The sequence below is a fragment of the Zonotrichia albicollis genome, chromosome 2 (genome assembly GCF_047830755.1).
Source record: "Zonotrichia albicollis isolate bZonAlb1 chromosome 2, bZonAlb1.hap1, whole genome shotgun sequence".
Taxonomy (NCBI): Eukaryota; Metazoa; Chordata; class Aves; order Passeriformes; family Passerellidae; genus Zonotrichia; species Zonotrichia albicollis.
The window spans coordinates 40711885-40728043 of record NC_133820.1 but is presented as its reverse complement, the minus strand read 5'-3'; the positions used below and the strand labels follow the sequence as shown (position 1 = coordinate 40728043).

The following is a 16159-nucleotide window of genomic DNA, read 5'->3' as shown; positions in this document are numbered from 1 at the left end:
CAGATTGATCTCTTGCTCTAATGCTTCCCAGGAAAAGGGTCACTGCTCTTTTAGATACTCTATATCCACCCCATTCAATTCCTATTTGGCTACAATATAATCCCATCTCGGGACACTAATCCCCTGGGCAGTGACAGCAGATTGTCTTTCTATCAGGGTGGAAAATTATAAACAAAATCTCTCTTCTGCTTTCAGGGACAATTTAGTGCATGGAGACAGGGAAAAAATGAAAACAAAAAAAGAGAGGTCTTGCTACAGGGAAACGTGAGTGTACAGTGCTTTTTCTTAAAAGCACTCCTCACCCTTTCCACATTAGCCACGTCACAGCTGACTTTCTCTCTTGTTCTCCCTTATTGGAAGTAGTTGACATCTGGGTAAATACTCTGTTATCTTTCACTGAGGGCTCAATCTCCTCCCATCATTTGTTAATTAAATTTCAATCAGAAACAAGTGTGCATGTCTCCCTGGTAATACAGACTCAAGCTCCCATCAATATCTGTGTCCAGCATTTGGCTTTTATTCCATCTATTCACAGTCCTTCACCTCTCCTGTCTCAGGTCACTTTGCAAGGTTCTGGAGTTTGCAGGTGCTTAGGAAATTCAAAGGCTTTAGAGTTCCTGAATGAGACAGCCCACACTGAAAGACTCCAGGCTCCTCCTCCCCCGTGTCAGATTTAGCCTGGATAACCAAGAAGTTGGCACTGAGAGGAGTGGGGTGAGAAAACCTTGTCTTCTTGCTTCTCAGTGAGACAAACATGGTGAGGCAGTGAAGAAAGTTCCTGGTGTCACTGACTTCCACACTGTGTCCTTCTCCCATTTTTCAGCTGCTGGGACACCACAGAGAAGAAAGCTGCACGCCTCCCCATCACTACAGCTCTACCACACTACGACACTGCCCCAGGCCTCTGTGGTCCCGGTCCTCCCGTGACCTGCCAGGCCAGGCTGTGTGACAGTCCACAGGGCCCCATGCACTCAGAACTCATCTCTGGCCCGTAGCACCTTGGGCTGCTGCTTCCTGTCCAAGCCAGGCTTCTGTCTCTGATCTGCAGGCTTGGCTGCACGGCTGGGAGCACGAGGCTCTGAGGAGGATCTGCTGCTGCCATCAGTTCCCTGATGTTTATCTCCATCAGGCTGGTCCTGCTCCATGGCCCTCTGCTCCATCAGCTCATCTGCCTTCACCCGTTCCTGCAGCCATGGAGACAGAAATGATGTGAATCCTCCCTGCTGGGGTCTTGATGAAACACATCCACCCGACTGCTCCAGAACCCAATTCCCCTCTGCAGGACCCATCCCAGGCTGGCCCCTCCACCACACACCCTGTCCAAGGGCAACCCCCAGGTGCTGCACGGTGCCCTGCCCCAAGGGAAAGCCCAGAAGCTGTTCCTCAGTGGGATTTGATCTCACTTGGAGGTACTTTGTCCCTTCAGCATGCCCTTCACCTGCTCAGCGTGCTCCAGGGAGTGCGTGTACCAGAGGGCAATGGCGCAGCGCCTGCCGCGCCTCACGGCCCACACGCCGTGCGGGTTCTCCTTGCCAGAGCTGAAGGCCACCAGCCTCCCACACTTGGGACGCACCTCGGCCTGCCAGGAGAGAGACAAGAGACTGTGAAGCCAGCAGACCCCTGCTCTAGATGACACAGTCCTTCTACAGAGGTCACACGCCCTGTGGGAACGTGGAAGTGCAGAGAGCTGGTAGGCACCTACAGCCAGTCTGTGAGCAAGGCAGGCCTTGGAGAGGGACAGAGAGAATCAATGGGGCAACAAAGGTCACAGACTGGAAGAGCCTGGAAAATCTCAGCTAGGAAAGAGTCAAACTCTCCCCTGTCTGAGATTTGCCTCAATTTCCCTTTAGCTGTCCCTATTTGAATCTGACACTGCACCAGCACTGGATTGTTTTTTGGAGTGGTGGGATCCGATAACCAACCAGTTTCCTCCTGCAAAGACTAAGTCTCGCCCTCAGTTCTCTCTCCCTCTTTGGGCCAGTCTCAGACTTACTGTGACAGTCACAGTGTCCATTTCAGTGAAGAAAAGGCCTCCACCTTGGAAGTCATCATTGAGGTAGAGAATGCCACTGTGGACAAAAAGAAAGAGTACATATGTAGGGTGAAGCTTATTCCTCCCAGGTGATTCCCCACACTCCTTGTCACAGGTTGAAAAGCAAGTAGACCAGTTAGCAGGAAAATCCATCTGAGGGTGTTAAATACAGCAGTGCCTAGCTCAGGGGAGTCCCTGAGCTGCAAGCCAGGAGGCTGGGAGAGTATGCCAGGGAATTAGCTCTACACACTTGTCCCGTTTTATTTTGGCTTGTTCTTAATCCCCTGCAGCCTGCATCTGTGGCACTGCTGTGACAATGCCCTGGGCTTGACAGACTTTGTTTCTAACCTGTTGTTTATGTTTCAAGGTTGGGAATAATCCAAGTCCCGGAAGAGGAGACTGATCAGCAAAGGAAGCCATTCTCAACAGACAAGGAATTTCAGGGTAACATCAGAATTGGAATGATCAAAAAGAGGCCTGGTGCATGTAGAAAAGAAAATTAAACCAAGAAACTTCTTTACTAAAGTTATACAAAAAGAGAAGTAGTGAGGCCACTGTACAGCACAGGTGAGTCCACAGTCAAGTAGGTGAAAGAATGGACCACAAACTGCCCAGGTTCTTCTTGGTATTCAATTATGCTGATAGAAAACAACAGAGGAACAACAGAGGCTCTTAGTTAATGGGACAGAGAGGAAGACATACAAATGAACACAGTGGTTGCTGAAGCAACATTAAGGACATAAGTGCAGTGAGAGGATTACCAGCCCTGGAACCCAGGAAGTTGTAGCTCTTCTGCCACAGGGCTTTAGTAAGGCTGTGAAGCCAGAGGGGTGACATGAGTGGAGAAAAGCAAGGACAGCTCTCTCACGTCCAAAGGGACAGGAAGGCAGGGATAATGGTTGAAGCATAAACAGTGTTATCCTGACCTCAATAGTCTGCAGGGCTTTAGACTCCATTTCTGAGAAGGGTAATTGGAGGACAAGAAGCAAATGGAAAATGGTCTTAAAATGTAACACTGGGGTACTAAAAGCAGATTGGGCTACCCACATAATGTTTGAAAAAATAGTGCATTTTCCAAGGAAACACTACATGCTCAATCTCAGCAGTTTGGACTGTGGTAAAAGGACTCAGAATGGTGCCAGAGGGGAAATTTCTAATGAAAAGAGAAGGTGAAGGTGAGCATGACCAGCACACAGGAACCAGTGCACTGCTGGCATCCAAAGGAGCACTGTGCACCCAGAGCGGCATCACCGGAACTCATGGGCCCCTAGGTCCAATCCTGCTCAATATCATCATTAATGCCCATAGCAGAGATTCACAGGAAAGATCCAGGAAGTTTGGAACACAGGCACTTCATTCAAAAGGACACTGTAAGAGCTCAGCCCTTAAGCTGGTTGGGCAGTCACAGCTCAAGCTGCAAGAGGACAGGGATGCTCCCAAAAATATGTCAGTGGCATAGATCCCCAGAAGGTATTTTACATCCATTCAAGTGGAAGTCAGAGAACCCAGGGAGCAGTGAAGGGACAGGACAGCTTTCTCACAGGAGGGACGGAGATCTAACTGGTTAAACAACAAAGTCTGGTAACTTTACAATCTGGTTACACCAAGTAAACACTGGTATGTGAAGGGAAACAACTCAGTGATAATGGAATTCCCTCTAAGTGCCATATCTTCATCGTATCTGCATAGAGATTTCTGCTCTGGATACAGCTACCATTCAAAGAAAAGACAAATAAAATTTCTGGATGCTCAGGGATGAGATAGCAAGTTGGAGGAATCAGCTGTAGTGAACTGACCTCATCTGGCTGCAGTGTGCAACAACTGGCATCACCATTAAACTATATTTCAGGTTCTTTCACAGAGGAGTAACAAAACCTGCCACAGGCTGGAAAAAACATAAACTCTAACGTGGAATGGAAAAACCCAACATAAAGTATTTGCAGTGAATCTTGAGAGAATAGGCACTGAAGTACACTGCTCAAACAAAAGGAATCCAAGGAGCCTGACTATCCCTTTCCTGTAATTCACAGAATTCTGTAAAAGATGGAACTCAGCTATGAGAAACAGCCTGTCAAAAGGGCTGGCAGCTGACTGTAGTACTGTGGCAGACCCACAAGATAGCAGCTTGATATCATGGTTCTAACCTGTGCAGCCTCCCAGCCTCATTCCGCTCGCTGTTAAAGCTGGCTGTGTCAAGCAAGGAGGGGAAAAAGGGCAGGTCTTCCCAGCCCAGGGAAGGTGTTTCACTCCTATTCAGCTCCTTCTGAAGCTGCTGATGCAGCCTTCTGCCTGATGCTACCGTTCTTGATGGCTTTGAGCCAACCATCAGCAGGTTTCTATAAGCTAAGCTCATCCTCTGATGGGGCCAGGGATATCTTCACATGATCTAATGCAGGTGCTCTTACCTGTAGTCCCTGTACACATAGGCAGGAGGTTCTTTCCAGCACTCTTGCCCCTCAGGATCCAAGAGACAATTGTCAGCATGGACAGGATGACTAAGATCCATGCGACCTTCCTGTTTCCCTGAAAATACACAAAAATGAATATGGACATTTTCAGCTTCAGAAAGGATAAAGCAGAGAGAAAGGGGTACAGTGAGAATAAAAGGAGGATATTTTCCTGAGAGCACATGGCTGGGAGTGAGGAGACTCTCTGGGAGACAGGGACTAACAGCATGAAAGGTTCTTTACCGTCTACAGCTCTGCGGCACACAAGGTGTGTGAATGAAAAATGGAGTTTCTTTCCAGGAGTGAAATAGGACTCTATGATTCTTCGAGATTTCTCACTAGCCTGCAGAAGCAATTTGGCGTCTCTCCATTCCACGTCCCCATTTTGGGCCAGCTACAAGTGAAAAACAAGTCTGTTACAATACTTACAAAGACACTCTAAGAACTGATACACGTATACAGCACAGAAGAAGAGACCTTTGTCTCCTGTGGTCACTCAGGCAAGAAAAGAAGACATTTTCTCATTTAATTATAACTCAGGAGTACAACTTTACAGCACAGCAATTATTTCCTTCTCCTTGGCCCATGAAGCCACATCTGGAAAGCTGCATCATTTTGGATCTCCCACTACACAAGAGATACTCGGAGACTGAAGTGAGTCTTGAATGAAGAGTCCTAAGATGGCAGGAATGTTGGAACACATGACTTAGAAAAAGAGGCTGAAAGATCTGGCTTTCTTCAGTCTAGAGAAGAGAAGGCCAAAGGAACATCTAAGTCCAGCCTCCTGTCACCTAAAAGAGGGTTACAGAGGAAATGGAGACAGTGTCTCCTCAAAGAGACTCACTGAAAAGAGGCAGCAGATAAAAGCTGCAGCAAGGGAAATTTTGGCTAGATATGAAGAAAAATTTCACCCTCACAAGACTGGTACAGCTCCAAAAAAGGTGCCCAAAGAAGCTGTAGAATCCCCACCCTTGGAAATGTTCAGAACTTGCCTAGGCAAAGAATCGAGGGAATTCATCTAGCTTTGGAATTAGACATGCTGTAAGCTGGAGGTCAGATTGGAGATCTCAAGAGGCTCCTTCTACTTTAATTTATTCTCCAGCTCTAAACTAAGCATGTCTGTAAGGCTACCTCACAGGGACAAACCCTGCCTCACAGAAGAGAAAGCACTTGTCAAGCCTTCCACGTACAACATCCCTGAATGTGACTGAGGAGGAAGCAGGCCAGAGGAGCCCACGAGTGTTGTGAGGGAGACAGCACACCCATGACACCACCCAGAGTGCAATCCACAGAAGAAAACACTCAGGTGGCAAACTCTCTTTCTGCACAATTAAGAAGACAGCAGACTCACAGATGCATTTTACCTGCACGGCCTTCAAAACAGTTAACCCTTCAAATCTCTCATGTGGGGTGTGAGGCGACCGCCTTGCCCGGTACCCATCTCCTGCTTCCCCTGCTGCCTGGAACACAAGGATACAGATGACATGCATTAGGCTGCCAGCTCTCCTCCATGCAAACCCTACTGCCCTGCCTGCTGAGGAGGAAAGTACACAGACAGGAGTTCTTACAGGGTCCTGGCCTCACCTTTGTCAGTCGGAGAAGGTCCTTACACTCAGACTCCGTCAGCACTCTGTCGAACACAACCCGCTGGGTTCCATTCATCTGCTGGGAATCCATCGTGACAGCAATGCCCTCAAAAGGCAAAGCACCTGTTGAGAAGCAAGCACAGACAGGCATGATGAGGCTTTGGACAAGACTCCCTCAGACACCAACCCCCCGCCTGGACAAGGAAGTGGAGAGACACTCTACATTCTTGGAGAAGACAGGACAGTTCCCCAGAAGAGCCTGCTCCTCGCAGACCCCTCACATGCTTCAGGGGAACCAGAGCACCAGCTGGGGAAGCTGGCCTACAGCACGTGCTTCAGGAGCCAGCAGAGACTTGGGACTTGCTGGGAGAGCAGCAGGGAGCTGGGGGAAGTTGAGTGCACTGTGGATTGCAGAGCAGAGCAGGTCCAGCCTACTGGAGTGAGGCTCTGGAGAAAAGAAGCAGGTAAACACCTCCATCAACCCTCCTTTCAATCATCTTTCATCAACATCTTATCTAAGAACTATCTCTGGTGAATCTTTCTGCTTTCTTCACCCCAAAGAGAAGCACTGGATATTAGCTGATGATTTAGCTTTTTGATCTTTGGCCTTTTTCCCTACCCTCTCTGACCTCTGGATGATGAGGAATGCCCTCATCAGGCCCTGAGAAGGCTCTGCTCTCACAAGTGCCACAGCAGAGAACCACTCAGGGTCATTTCAAGCAAAGACTCCATGACTGAGCCCTTCCAGAGGATCTGCATCCACACATAAGAATAGGGGACCACAAGAACACGAAACTCTGCACTGCAACCTGCATCATTCAGCCACAAACCCCTTGAACTTCTGCTTTTCAGGGAAAGACTTGCCCAAGCTACATTGTCTGCTTCCAGTTTCCATTTCTTGGCCCCTCCCTTCGTGTCCCTTTCGGAAAAGTGTTGATTGAAGTTGGGCTGGTGGAGCTGAACCAGGTTTGGTGTAGACACTGCTGGCACACTGAACAGGAATCTGCATGTCCACAGGCTTGTCACACATTCAGGCTGTCCTCAGCTTCTCCAGCCGCAGTGCCCTTTGAGTTTGCATGCCAGAGATGTACGCAGTGAGATTTTGCAAGATTACACATGCACCAAAGAGGAAGAAAAGAACAGTGAGAAGACTTGCTGAGCTATTCAAGTCAGTCTGCATCTATGTTAGCATTCAAATGTCTAAGGGTGGAAGACAGCATTTAGCCTGAGTAAGTCTGGCTGACTGCATCCAAGACCTCCTTCAAGCTCTTTTTTACTCACCCCTCTTCTCCCTCTCTTCCACATCCAGAGTTTCCTGCTTTTGCTTCTCCTGATCCTCTCTCGGGAACGAGGGAAAAAGCAGAGACCAGGGCTGTCAGTACACAGAGCTGTGCCCAACCCTCCTCTGTAGCAGCATTTCACATCCTTCCCATTCCTTTTGTGCCCATTTCTCGAGGTATTACTGTTCCTTGTACCACCCCTACTTATACTGCAGTCCTAGCTGACCTGCCCAATCTTACCTGTGTTTCTCCCTTAGGTTTTCAGGAATCAGCTCATCTGGAGTCCAGAGATCCTGTAGGAAAAAAACACAGGTGGTTCAGTAGACAACAAACCTTGCACTGCTTCTTCAGTGAGTATCAGACCAACCACTGTGGCCCACTTCTCAGGACAGACAAATTGAGCCAATGCTTATGGTTACAGCAGCAATTTCAAATTAACTTCAGTCCTGGAGCAGAAGAAAGGCCTTAAAGATCCACCTCATAAGGACTTGGGGGTCCTTCTCATCAGCATCTGGTCATGGCCCACTAAAGTGAATTCTGACAACTGAGATTGTGAACAATTGGTGAAACCATGGCAGGAAGATTAAAATGATATTGTTACTTACAGGGTCATGAAAAGTTTCTCCCAGATGCTCCACTGCATAATAAATCAACTTCTTCTCCATCAAAGATCTCTGCACATAATGCTGAATACTCTAAGGAAGAAAAGAGACTGTCAAACAACCACCTCACAAAAGACAACCCAATCCCTGTCTAGGGCAGAAGCCTGTCCCATCCCACTGCTGTGCACAATTAATGCCTGTTTTTGGCCTCAAGGGACACTGACTGTGACAGACTAAATTCCAGTTTCCTCAGTCCTGGCCTTGGCACATGTCTGCAGTGAAACACCTTCCCTTTTTTGTCTCATGGACTGTGATCCTGTCCTGTGGGACAGGGGAGGAGCAGCAGGGACAGACCTGGAGCTGTACCTACCTGTCTGGCTGTGACAGCTGCGTCCCCTCCCAGCTCTGTGCGATACTGCTTCATCTTCTCCAACATGGGCTCGTCCGTGGGATAGAACAGCAAGTAGGAAGCAGCACATTCAGCAGCCAGTGTCTGGTTCCCAACTTGTGCAGGGACAGAGGAGAATAACACAGATGTCTCTGAGAGACTTGAGCAGGGATGTGTACAGGCCAGCAGCACCCAGTGTCCCTGGCAGGACCTGGCAGCTGGCCTTACACCAACACACACCAGCCCCTGCCTAGCTGGGCCTCCACCCAGTGATGGTAATGACCCTGGTACAGAACAGGTACGCCTTTAATACTGACTGGGAGATGGTTTAGAAGAAACAGAATAAAAGTAAGTGTATTTTGAAAGAGAGATGGTTCCACTTCTCTCATGCAACAGACAAAATGAGGGGTCTAGCAGCATCTTTGAGATACAAGTTTTCCCAGTGGTCTGACAGAGGAAATAAGGAACAGTTGGGTCAGCGTGGGGAGGAGCAGGGGTATGCAAAAGAAGGGCTGAGGGATGTGTGAAGTGACAGAGTGACAGGATGACCAGTGTCATGCCAGGCCATCAGTTCAGCAGGTAGGCCTGCCTCAGAAGGAACACCACTGCTGAGGTGATATGCATGTGCAGCCTCTAGGCAGGAAGTGGGAGCCTGCCCTGGAGCCAGGTACTGAAAAGGAGGGTATAAAACACTCAGCAAATAGCTGGAACAAGATCCTGAAAAAGTGTGCTGGAGGAAAGATGTGGAAACAGCCTCACACCACAGAACCTGGGCAATGAGACTGAATGAGACCACAAGGGACATCTCCCAAGGCCACAGTCCTGAACAGAGGTTCTGGGAAGAGTTAGGGGGCAAACAGAAGTAGAGTTCAGGTCAGTGTGCCGTTTTTCCCCATGACAAGCTGCCCTCCAGGATCAGAGGCAAAGGACAAGTGCAGGGGTGCCACAGCACAACCTGCTGGTTTGTGGCTCTGCTCACCCTGGCTGTAGGCAAACTGTAGCAAATCAAGATGAGAGGGTATGAAATCTTCTGTGGCAGAAATTCTCCCCGGCTTTGTGGCAATTTCCAGGACGCACTGCTGCCTGCACTTCAAAACCTGAATATAATGGGCTGCAAGAGAGAACAGCAAGAAAGGCAGATGCTCACACTTATTCCAGACAGGAGTGCTGGGTGATGGGATGTGCTCAGTGTGGGGAGCACAGCCTTCCTACCCAACCCTCCCTGCCTCTAACACTACCTGCAATGGCTTCATACAGGCCAGGCTGCATTTCCTCCTCCTCATCCTCATCATCCCGAGGCCCTTCACACAGGGCACGACACTCTTCCAGTGCTGACAGGGCCTCTGAAAGTGACTCCTCCAGCCTGGCCACAGCCTGCAGGTATTCATCTGCATCATAGTGCTGCACACCAGTCTCATATGCTTCCTGTGAAGGACAGATCCAGGTCCCCTCATCAGTGTGGGTGACACCAAAGGATGCCCTGAGACTTTTGAATCGCTCATAGCGTGGTGCTGACATAAAGGGGCCCGCCTGCCCATGCACAGTCAACCACACAGTGACAGCAAATCCCACACTAAAGCCAAATAACTGTCATCAAAAAGTCTCTCTGTCACACTTGCAGTAGTTTGTCCTCACCTGGAAGAGAAGGCTGCAGGGAGATCTTCATGCAGCCTTTCAGACACAAAGGGGTCTGAGCAAGACTTTAGACCAAGGCCTGTAGTGACAGTATTAAACTGAAAAAGTGTTTTGATGGAAGATAAAATATTTTTTGGACTGGAGATAAGATACTTTGATGATGACTGTTAGGAAAAACTGAAGCAGGTTGCCCAGAGAAGCTGTGGATGTCCCATCCCTCAAAGTGTTCCAAGACCAGGTTGGATGGAGCATTGAGCAACCTGATCTAGTGGAAGGTGTCCCTGCCTATGGCAGGGGACTTGGATTAGGTGATCATTAAAGGTTCCTTCCGGGCTAAATCTCTCTATGATTGTGTGTTGGGGGCCTGTCTCAAGCCATGGCCTTTGTGTGGGAACAGATCAGGGCCCCAGACCGGTCCCTAGGGTGGAGTAAGAGCTGCTCATACGTGGCTCTGCACTGAGCCCTCACCCAGTATGGCGTGGCCTCCAGGTCCTGGAAGCTGTCTGACTTCACCCCTGACATACGCCGGTACTTCTCGATGTCCTCCCGCATTTGGAGGTGCTGGGGATTAGCCACGAAGAAGGTGTGAGCGGCAGACACAGCCTGATCCAGCTTCTTCAGCTGAGGAGAAAAGGCAGCGGCGCCTGTCATGCTCCTGCTTCACGCCCACCGTTCAGCCCAGCTGCTTCCCGGCTTCACAGAATGGGTCAGATTGGAGGAGGCCACAGTGGGTCATTTGCTCCAACCTCTCTACACAAGCAGGGTCGTCCTACAGCACATGGCACCAGATTGCATCCAGATGGTTTTGGAATGTCTCTGGTGAGGGAGATTCCACAACTGCTCTGAGCAATCTGTTCCAGTGCATGGTCAGCCGCATAGTAAAGTTCTTCCTAATATTCCACCTAAAGATGGAACTTCATGTGCACCAGTTTCTGCCTGTTGCCTCTTGTAGTGGCTGGCACCAGTGAGAAGAACCTGGCTCCATTCCCCTGGCAACCCCCCTGCAGATATTTGTGCGCATCAGTAAGGTTCCCTCGAGGCTGAGGGAAAGGCGTTCACCCCCCGGCTGCCCGGCGACCCTCCAGGAGAGCCGTGCCACGCCCGCCCCTCCCGGGACAGCACCGCGGGAGGCGCACACTCCCACCCGCGCCCGGGCCGGTGCCCACCTGGAAGAAGGCCACCTGCAGGTAGTTGTAGGGCTCCCTGCGCTCGAAGTCGCGGCGCACGGCGCGGCTGGCGCGGTGCGCGGAGGGCGCGGGGCGCAGCCGCCGGCCCAGGCACTGCTGCAGGCACCGGGCGCGCTGCAGCACCGGCCCGAGCAGCGCGGCCTCCCAGCGCCCGGGCCCGCCGCCCAAGGGCTCCTGGCGGGCGCAGGCGGCGCGGCAGGCGCGGCGGGCGGCCCGCAGCCCCGCGTAGCTGTGCAGGGCGCGCTGCAGCAGCTCGGCCGCCCGCGCCCAGTCCCGCGCCAGGTACGCCCTCACGCCGTCCGCGTACAGCAGGTCGAACGGCACCAGCCGGCCCGGCGACGTGGCGGCCGCGGCGGCGGCCAGCAGGCTGAGGCACAGCAGCGAGGCCATGGCTCGGCGAGGAGAAGGCGGAGGAGGAGGAGAAGGGGTCCTGGCGGGCCCCGGGCTCGGCCCACCCCGGGGGCGGCGCCGGTCCGGGGCCGCGGTGGGCGGGAAGGCTCGGCCCAAGTCCCGCTGTGCCGGCCGAGAGCCGCCGCTGCCTCGGGGGCTCCTGTGCTGCCGCCGCCGCTGTGTTTGACGGGCCCCTGGTCCGGGCGGCCTCCCCAGCGCGAACCCTCCCTTTGGGGTGGGTCACTCAAAGGCCTCCAAGGACGCCTCTCCTTGGAGTCACGCTTGGACACTTCATACTGCCATCACACGCAGAACTGCCTTGGGCATGACAGGCTACCTATCTCCCTCTGACACTGCCTCCCCTGGGACAATGCCAAACCTTTGCCCTTGGCTGGAATGACAGCCAATACCAGCCAGAAGGTCCATCTCCCACACAGTACTCTCACACCTCCCTGCCAAGAATAGTGTCTGGCGCAGGAGCCTGCTCCAGACCTCACCACTCCTAGCTTTGCTGATGGGGGCAATTGAGGGGGGACTTCCCTCAGAAGCTTCTGTCAGCTTTCCTGTTTGTCTGAGAAGTTTGGGCCATTAGAAGTTTCACACAAAGTTTGCACTGGAATCAACAGCTTGCACTGGTGAAATAAGATGTTAAGGGTCAGGATCTTCTTGGAGAGAATTTAATTCTTTCCAAGCCTGGAGTTGCTTCAAAGCAAAACCTTTTGCTGAGCAGTGTTAAAAACTTGAGGCCTCTCCTGCTTAGCACCACATCTGAAATGGACAAAAGACCTTTCACCCAGTCTCCCATGACAACTCCTCTAAGGGCATCATTCACTTTCCTCGGCTGCTAAGCATCTGCTGCCTTTCAGAGAAACTGACAAGGAAGGATGAAGAGGGAGGAAAGGAGCCTCGCACATTTTGCATTTCCCTTCCAGAAGCCTGTGAAGCTTCATTAAACACCGGGCCAATAATTTTGTTTCTATGGAAACAAAATTATTACTAATATAGTATTTTAAAAACAGACACACGATTGACACTCCAAATATAGAATTTTAATACCATTCTGTGCCTGCCTTGTCTCTTAGGGCAGAGCGGATGCGAGGGTGGAGTTCACAAAGGGACGGGACTGGCAAGGGTGCCAAGTGGCGGTGGCAGCGGTGGATGTGTTTGTAACCTGAGAGCAGGCACAGGCTGTCTGTCTGTCCCTTGTGCTCCCTTCTGCGGATCTGTCCCACTTCTCTTTCCCCCACCAGCATGGGGTGCCGTGTTTTCTGCCTGCCGGCGAGAAAGATGAGAATGCAAATTAGTGATTGGGTCCCGGGACAAAGGGAACGCTTGAAGTTTTATTTAAAAACTGTGATGGCACTGAATGTTTTTGATGCTGTCCCTCATAGTTTGGGGTCCTGGAAGGTCTGTGGCTCGCAGGCCTCTGGGGTCCTTTCACATGGTGCCTGCTCTCCATCCTGCAGATGCCAGACTTCGTTGCCAAGCACGGAGCAGCGCCGTGGCCGGTCGGAATTCTCCTCCTCCCTGCTGCCGAGGGAGAGGCGGCGGTCGCGGCGTGATGCGAGCAGGAGACGGGAGTGCCGTGGGCTGCAGGCTGGGCTGGGCTGCGGTGTCTCGTCGATGAACGTGGTGATCTCATCTCGGAAGAAGCAGGCGCTGGAGCTGGAGCCCCGGGGCAACAGCCCCCCCTCCAGAAACTGCTGTAGGGTCGTCAGCTCATCTTCCGGGGGCCGCCGGCGGTGCTGGTAGTCATGCAGCTGGGGAGGCAAGAAACCAGGGCCCCCGGGCTTGCGGGGGGTGGGAATGCGGATGTCGTCAGATGAAGACCACTTGTGTAGGAAGGATGGAGCAGAGCGGTGGGCGGAGAAGATGTTAGTTTCATCATGTGACATTCTCCGTGAGATAGGGACCTGGAAAACAGAGAAGGGGGCAGGTGATGGAAGACTTGAAGAGTCAGAACAGGAAGGGAGTAGCTGAGGTTCGCAGAGAAGAGAGTCAAGAGGACACAAAGGCGTGGGAACCTGACAGAGAAGGAAGTGGGTTGTGGGGCTGCCCCTCTTGCTCTTGGCTCACCTGCAGGTAATGCACCTTGTCCTGGGGCAACAACATGTGGTGCATGGGCAGCAGCTTGATGTCCCGGGAGTCCCGCTTCGCAGCTGCGGCGCCGTTCGCATCGAATCTCACTTTGCAGATCCTGCCATCTCCATAATCATCACACACACCATCTGTTGGCAAAGACGAGAACGGCAGTCAACACTTTTCAGTCAGAAGAGGAGCATTATCAGGGCACCTGGACACCATCCTAATGCTTATCTGACTTGAGCTGCCCTACTTGCAGCCCTCAGGGCTCACCTCTGAACAAGGACCTTGTCTTTCTGCTTGCAGCAGCACTAAAGCACCCACTCAGGGCCCTATTTCTTCTGTCTTGCCTTTGAATTGCTCACTGCCAGGTCTTGGACCCTTGAATGAGCGAGTTGGGCTGAGGCCCAGCATGTCACTTCGGTTGTGGTTTGGCAGCCACACACAATGTATCTATGCTTGCAACTAGTGAGGAGGATGTTGCACTAATGCTTCCTGGATGCTAGTCCTAAGGCTGCGAGCAGCAGAGCCCTCCATAGAATAAATTTTCTTGTGGTTGCTGACTTCAAGCTGTAACATGAATGTCACTGTGCCACCCGCAACACCACAAGATCCTTCTCCCAAAGACCCCCCCCCCTCTTTCCTCTGTAGTTTTTTGGGGAGGTTGGTTAGTGAAGAGAGGTGACTGTGGGTTGGTGAGCAGCTTACCATCCTCTGTGTCTTCCTCAGACATGATGGCCACACACTGCTCCCACACGGTGCGGAGATCTGCTCGGTAGCGCTCGCAGGACCAGATGAAAGAGGGGAGCAGCAAGGTCTGCACCATGGAACACCAGAGCACAGCCAGAACCATCCAGGTGGGGGCCGTATCATAGCGCAGGCTGAAAAAGCTCACGACCTTTAAGGCAAGAAAAAGCAACAATGCCAAGGAGACAGAAGTAGGGATCAAGGCAGAAAGGTAATGCGAATCAATTCTGTAGCAGAACATAATCTGTCTCTAAAGGATTCATCCAGTAATTACCCTGTGTCCCTTGAAAACCTGCTCCTGGGGTTTTGCCCCAGGTTTGCTGGACCATATTCCAAGCTGTCATATCTCTAACATGAGACCTGGTGCTAGCATCCCTTCTTCCTGTGCTCGTTACCAGCTGGAGCTAAATAGGTGCTAACAAAGGACACAGCCACTGGGGAAAAAAATAATCTGTGACTCAGCCTCTCCCCTTTTAAGGGTTCTTTTTGAGAACTTCTCCAGCTCTCCGATTTTGCACAGAATCGACCGGCTAGCCAAAACCTGAATGCTGCCTACAGCCACACAAGCAGAAGGAAAAAGACAACTGGATGCATCAGCTGTTAAAGCTGATGTATCAAAAGCAAACTGGAGAAATAGAAATCTCATTGTTTTTGCAAGTAAGTTTGCAGAATAATTTCCTCTCCTCTTAGCCACTTAAAACTTGCACAGTGGTTTTAGCTGTGTGGTGTGTATTCCCCAGGCTTAGATTTAAGAAAATGCTGCTGCGGAAGGATGAGAGAATTACTGCAATCTTTTTAAAACCACCGCTCAGAATAACACAGATTCAGATGCGGCAGTTCTGCGGCTGGTGGGACAGGAGAGATCCTTCTCTAAAACTTGAGAGAAAAGCAAATCTGCTTTAACTGCAGACTCTGAAGGCAAAAGGGAGAAGTGGATGCTTACCAAGATAGGCACCCCAGTGAGCGTGTCATACAGGAAGACAATGGCGCTTATGAGGTTGGTCATCTGCAAGGAGGTCTTGGCTGACTCGGAGCCGTCCAGTGAAGACCTCCTTTTGCCTCGTACGTCCTCCACCACAATGGCTGGCACATTGAAAGTGGTGTGTGCTGATGAAGAGCAGGATGACGCTTCTTCTGCCCTCTGATGGTGGCACCGCCGGCGTCTCCTGTGCGCCCACAGGGTTTGGTAGAAGGTGATACCCACGCACACCAAGCCCATGACAATTCCTCCGAGCAGCAGGAGGCTAAAGCAGACGCCGAAGCCCAGCCCTATTTTGCTGACAATGAACTGGCAGCCACGGGCATAGTAGCGCTCGCCGTTGTTGTGCCAGCCGATGGAGGGCAGGGTGGAGAGGATGAACGACACCATCCAGATCCCCATGACTGCGTGCAGAGCCTGTTTCTTGGCATTGCTCAGGCGGTAGTTGACCGGCCACCTCACCATCCACATGCGGTGGTAGGAGAGGGAGGCCACTGTGAAGCAGGTGGCCAGCGCCAGGGTGTAGTAGGTGGAGACAAAGACCTTGCAGATGCTTTCGTTCCAGTCGTAGTCGGAGGACTCGCGCCGCAGCTGCACCACGGCATAGGTGGTGAGGGGTACTGCTGCCATAAGGATGTGTGTGCCAGCAAGGAAGCACAGCAGCAGCTCCAGAGGCTTGTGTTTCTGTTGTTTGGCCGTGATGCTGAGGATAATCCAAGAGTTGGCCAACAGAGCTAACATCCCACATGCCAGCCACCACAGCGAGTTGTTGTGCAAGGTGGACTCTGATTCAGAGTCCCCCAT

The 16159-nt window shown here is 51.6% G+C and overlaps 2 protein-coding genes across 4 annotated transcripts; both read right to left on the bottom strand.

Annotated features, from left to right (window-relative positions):
* Positions 1-501: 501 nt before the first annotated feature.
* P3H3 (prolyl 3-hydroxylase 3) lies at positions 502-11705 on the bottom strand. 3 transcript variants are annotated; one of them, XM_014266393.3, is made up of 15 exons: positions 11137-11705; positions 10439-10591; positions 9574-9760; positions 9315-9446; positions 8318-8451; positions 7951-8040; positions 7586-7638; positions 7347-7405; positions 6064-6188; positions 5844-5939; positions 4723-4873; positions 4438-4555; positions 1994-2069; positions 1439-1579; positions 502-1184 (listed from the first exon to the last, which is right to left on the bottom strand). In XM_014266393.3, the coding sequence occupies exons 1-15, from the start codon at positions 11545-11547 to the stop codon at positions 972-974; spliced, it is 2139 nt and encodes a 712-aa protein (XP_014121868.2). In that variant the 5' UTR covers positions 11548-11705; the 3' UTR covers positions 502-971. The 3 variants fall into 3 exon arrangements, 2 of the variants coding, with proteins under 2 accessions (XP_014121868.2, XP_074390958.1); XM_074534857.1 differs by lacking the exon at positions 10439-10591; XR_012578958.1 differs by lacking the exons at positions 502-1184; positions 1439-1579 and adding an exon at positions 2381-2509.
* An 869-nt stretch (positions 11706-12574) lies between these two features.
* On the bottom strand, positions 12575-16159 carry GPR162 (G protein-coupled receptor 162). The gene is made up of 4 exons (XM_005486049.4): positions 15320-16159; positions 14338-14527; positions 13624-13775; positions 12575-13460 (listed from the first exon to the last, which is right to left on the bottom strand). The coding sequence occupies exons 1-4, from the start codon at positions 16157-16159 to the stop codon at positions 12933-12935; spliced, it is 1710 nt and encodes a 569-aa protein (XP_005486106.2). The 3' UTR covers positions 12575-12932.

Bases quoted from the DNA above. Each gene is read 5' to 3' on its own strand.
- GPR162 (XM_005486049.4), bottom strand. From the start codon at position 16,159: ATGGGGGACTCTGAATCAGAGTCCACCTTGCACAACAACTCGCTGTGG. The intron at 14,528-15,319 runs GTAAGCATCCAC...CTTGCCTTAAAG, and splicing joins TCACTGGGGTGCCTATCTTG to GTCGTGAGCTTTTTCAGCCT. The intron at 13,461-13,623 runs GTGAGCCAAGAG...TCTGTTTTCCAG, and splicing joins ACAAGGTGCATTACCTGCAG to GTCCCTATCTCACGGAGAAT.
- P3H3 (XM_014266393.3), bottom strand. From the start codon at position 11,547: ATGGCCTCGCTGCTGTGCCTCAGCCTGCTGGCCGCCGCCGCGGCCGCC. The intron at 9,447-9,573 runs GTAGTGTTAGAG...TCTCTCTTGCAG, and splicing joins CCTGTATGAAGCCATTGCAG to CCCATTATATTCAGGTTTTG. The intron at 5,940-6,063 runs GTGAGGCCAGGA...CTTGTGTTCCAG, and splicing joins ACCTTCTCCGACTGACAAAG to GCAGCAGGGGAAGCAGGAGA.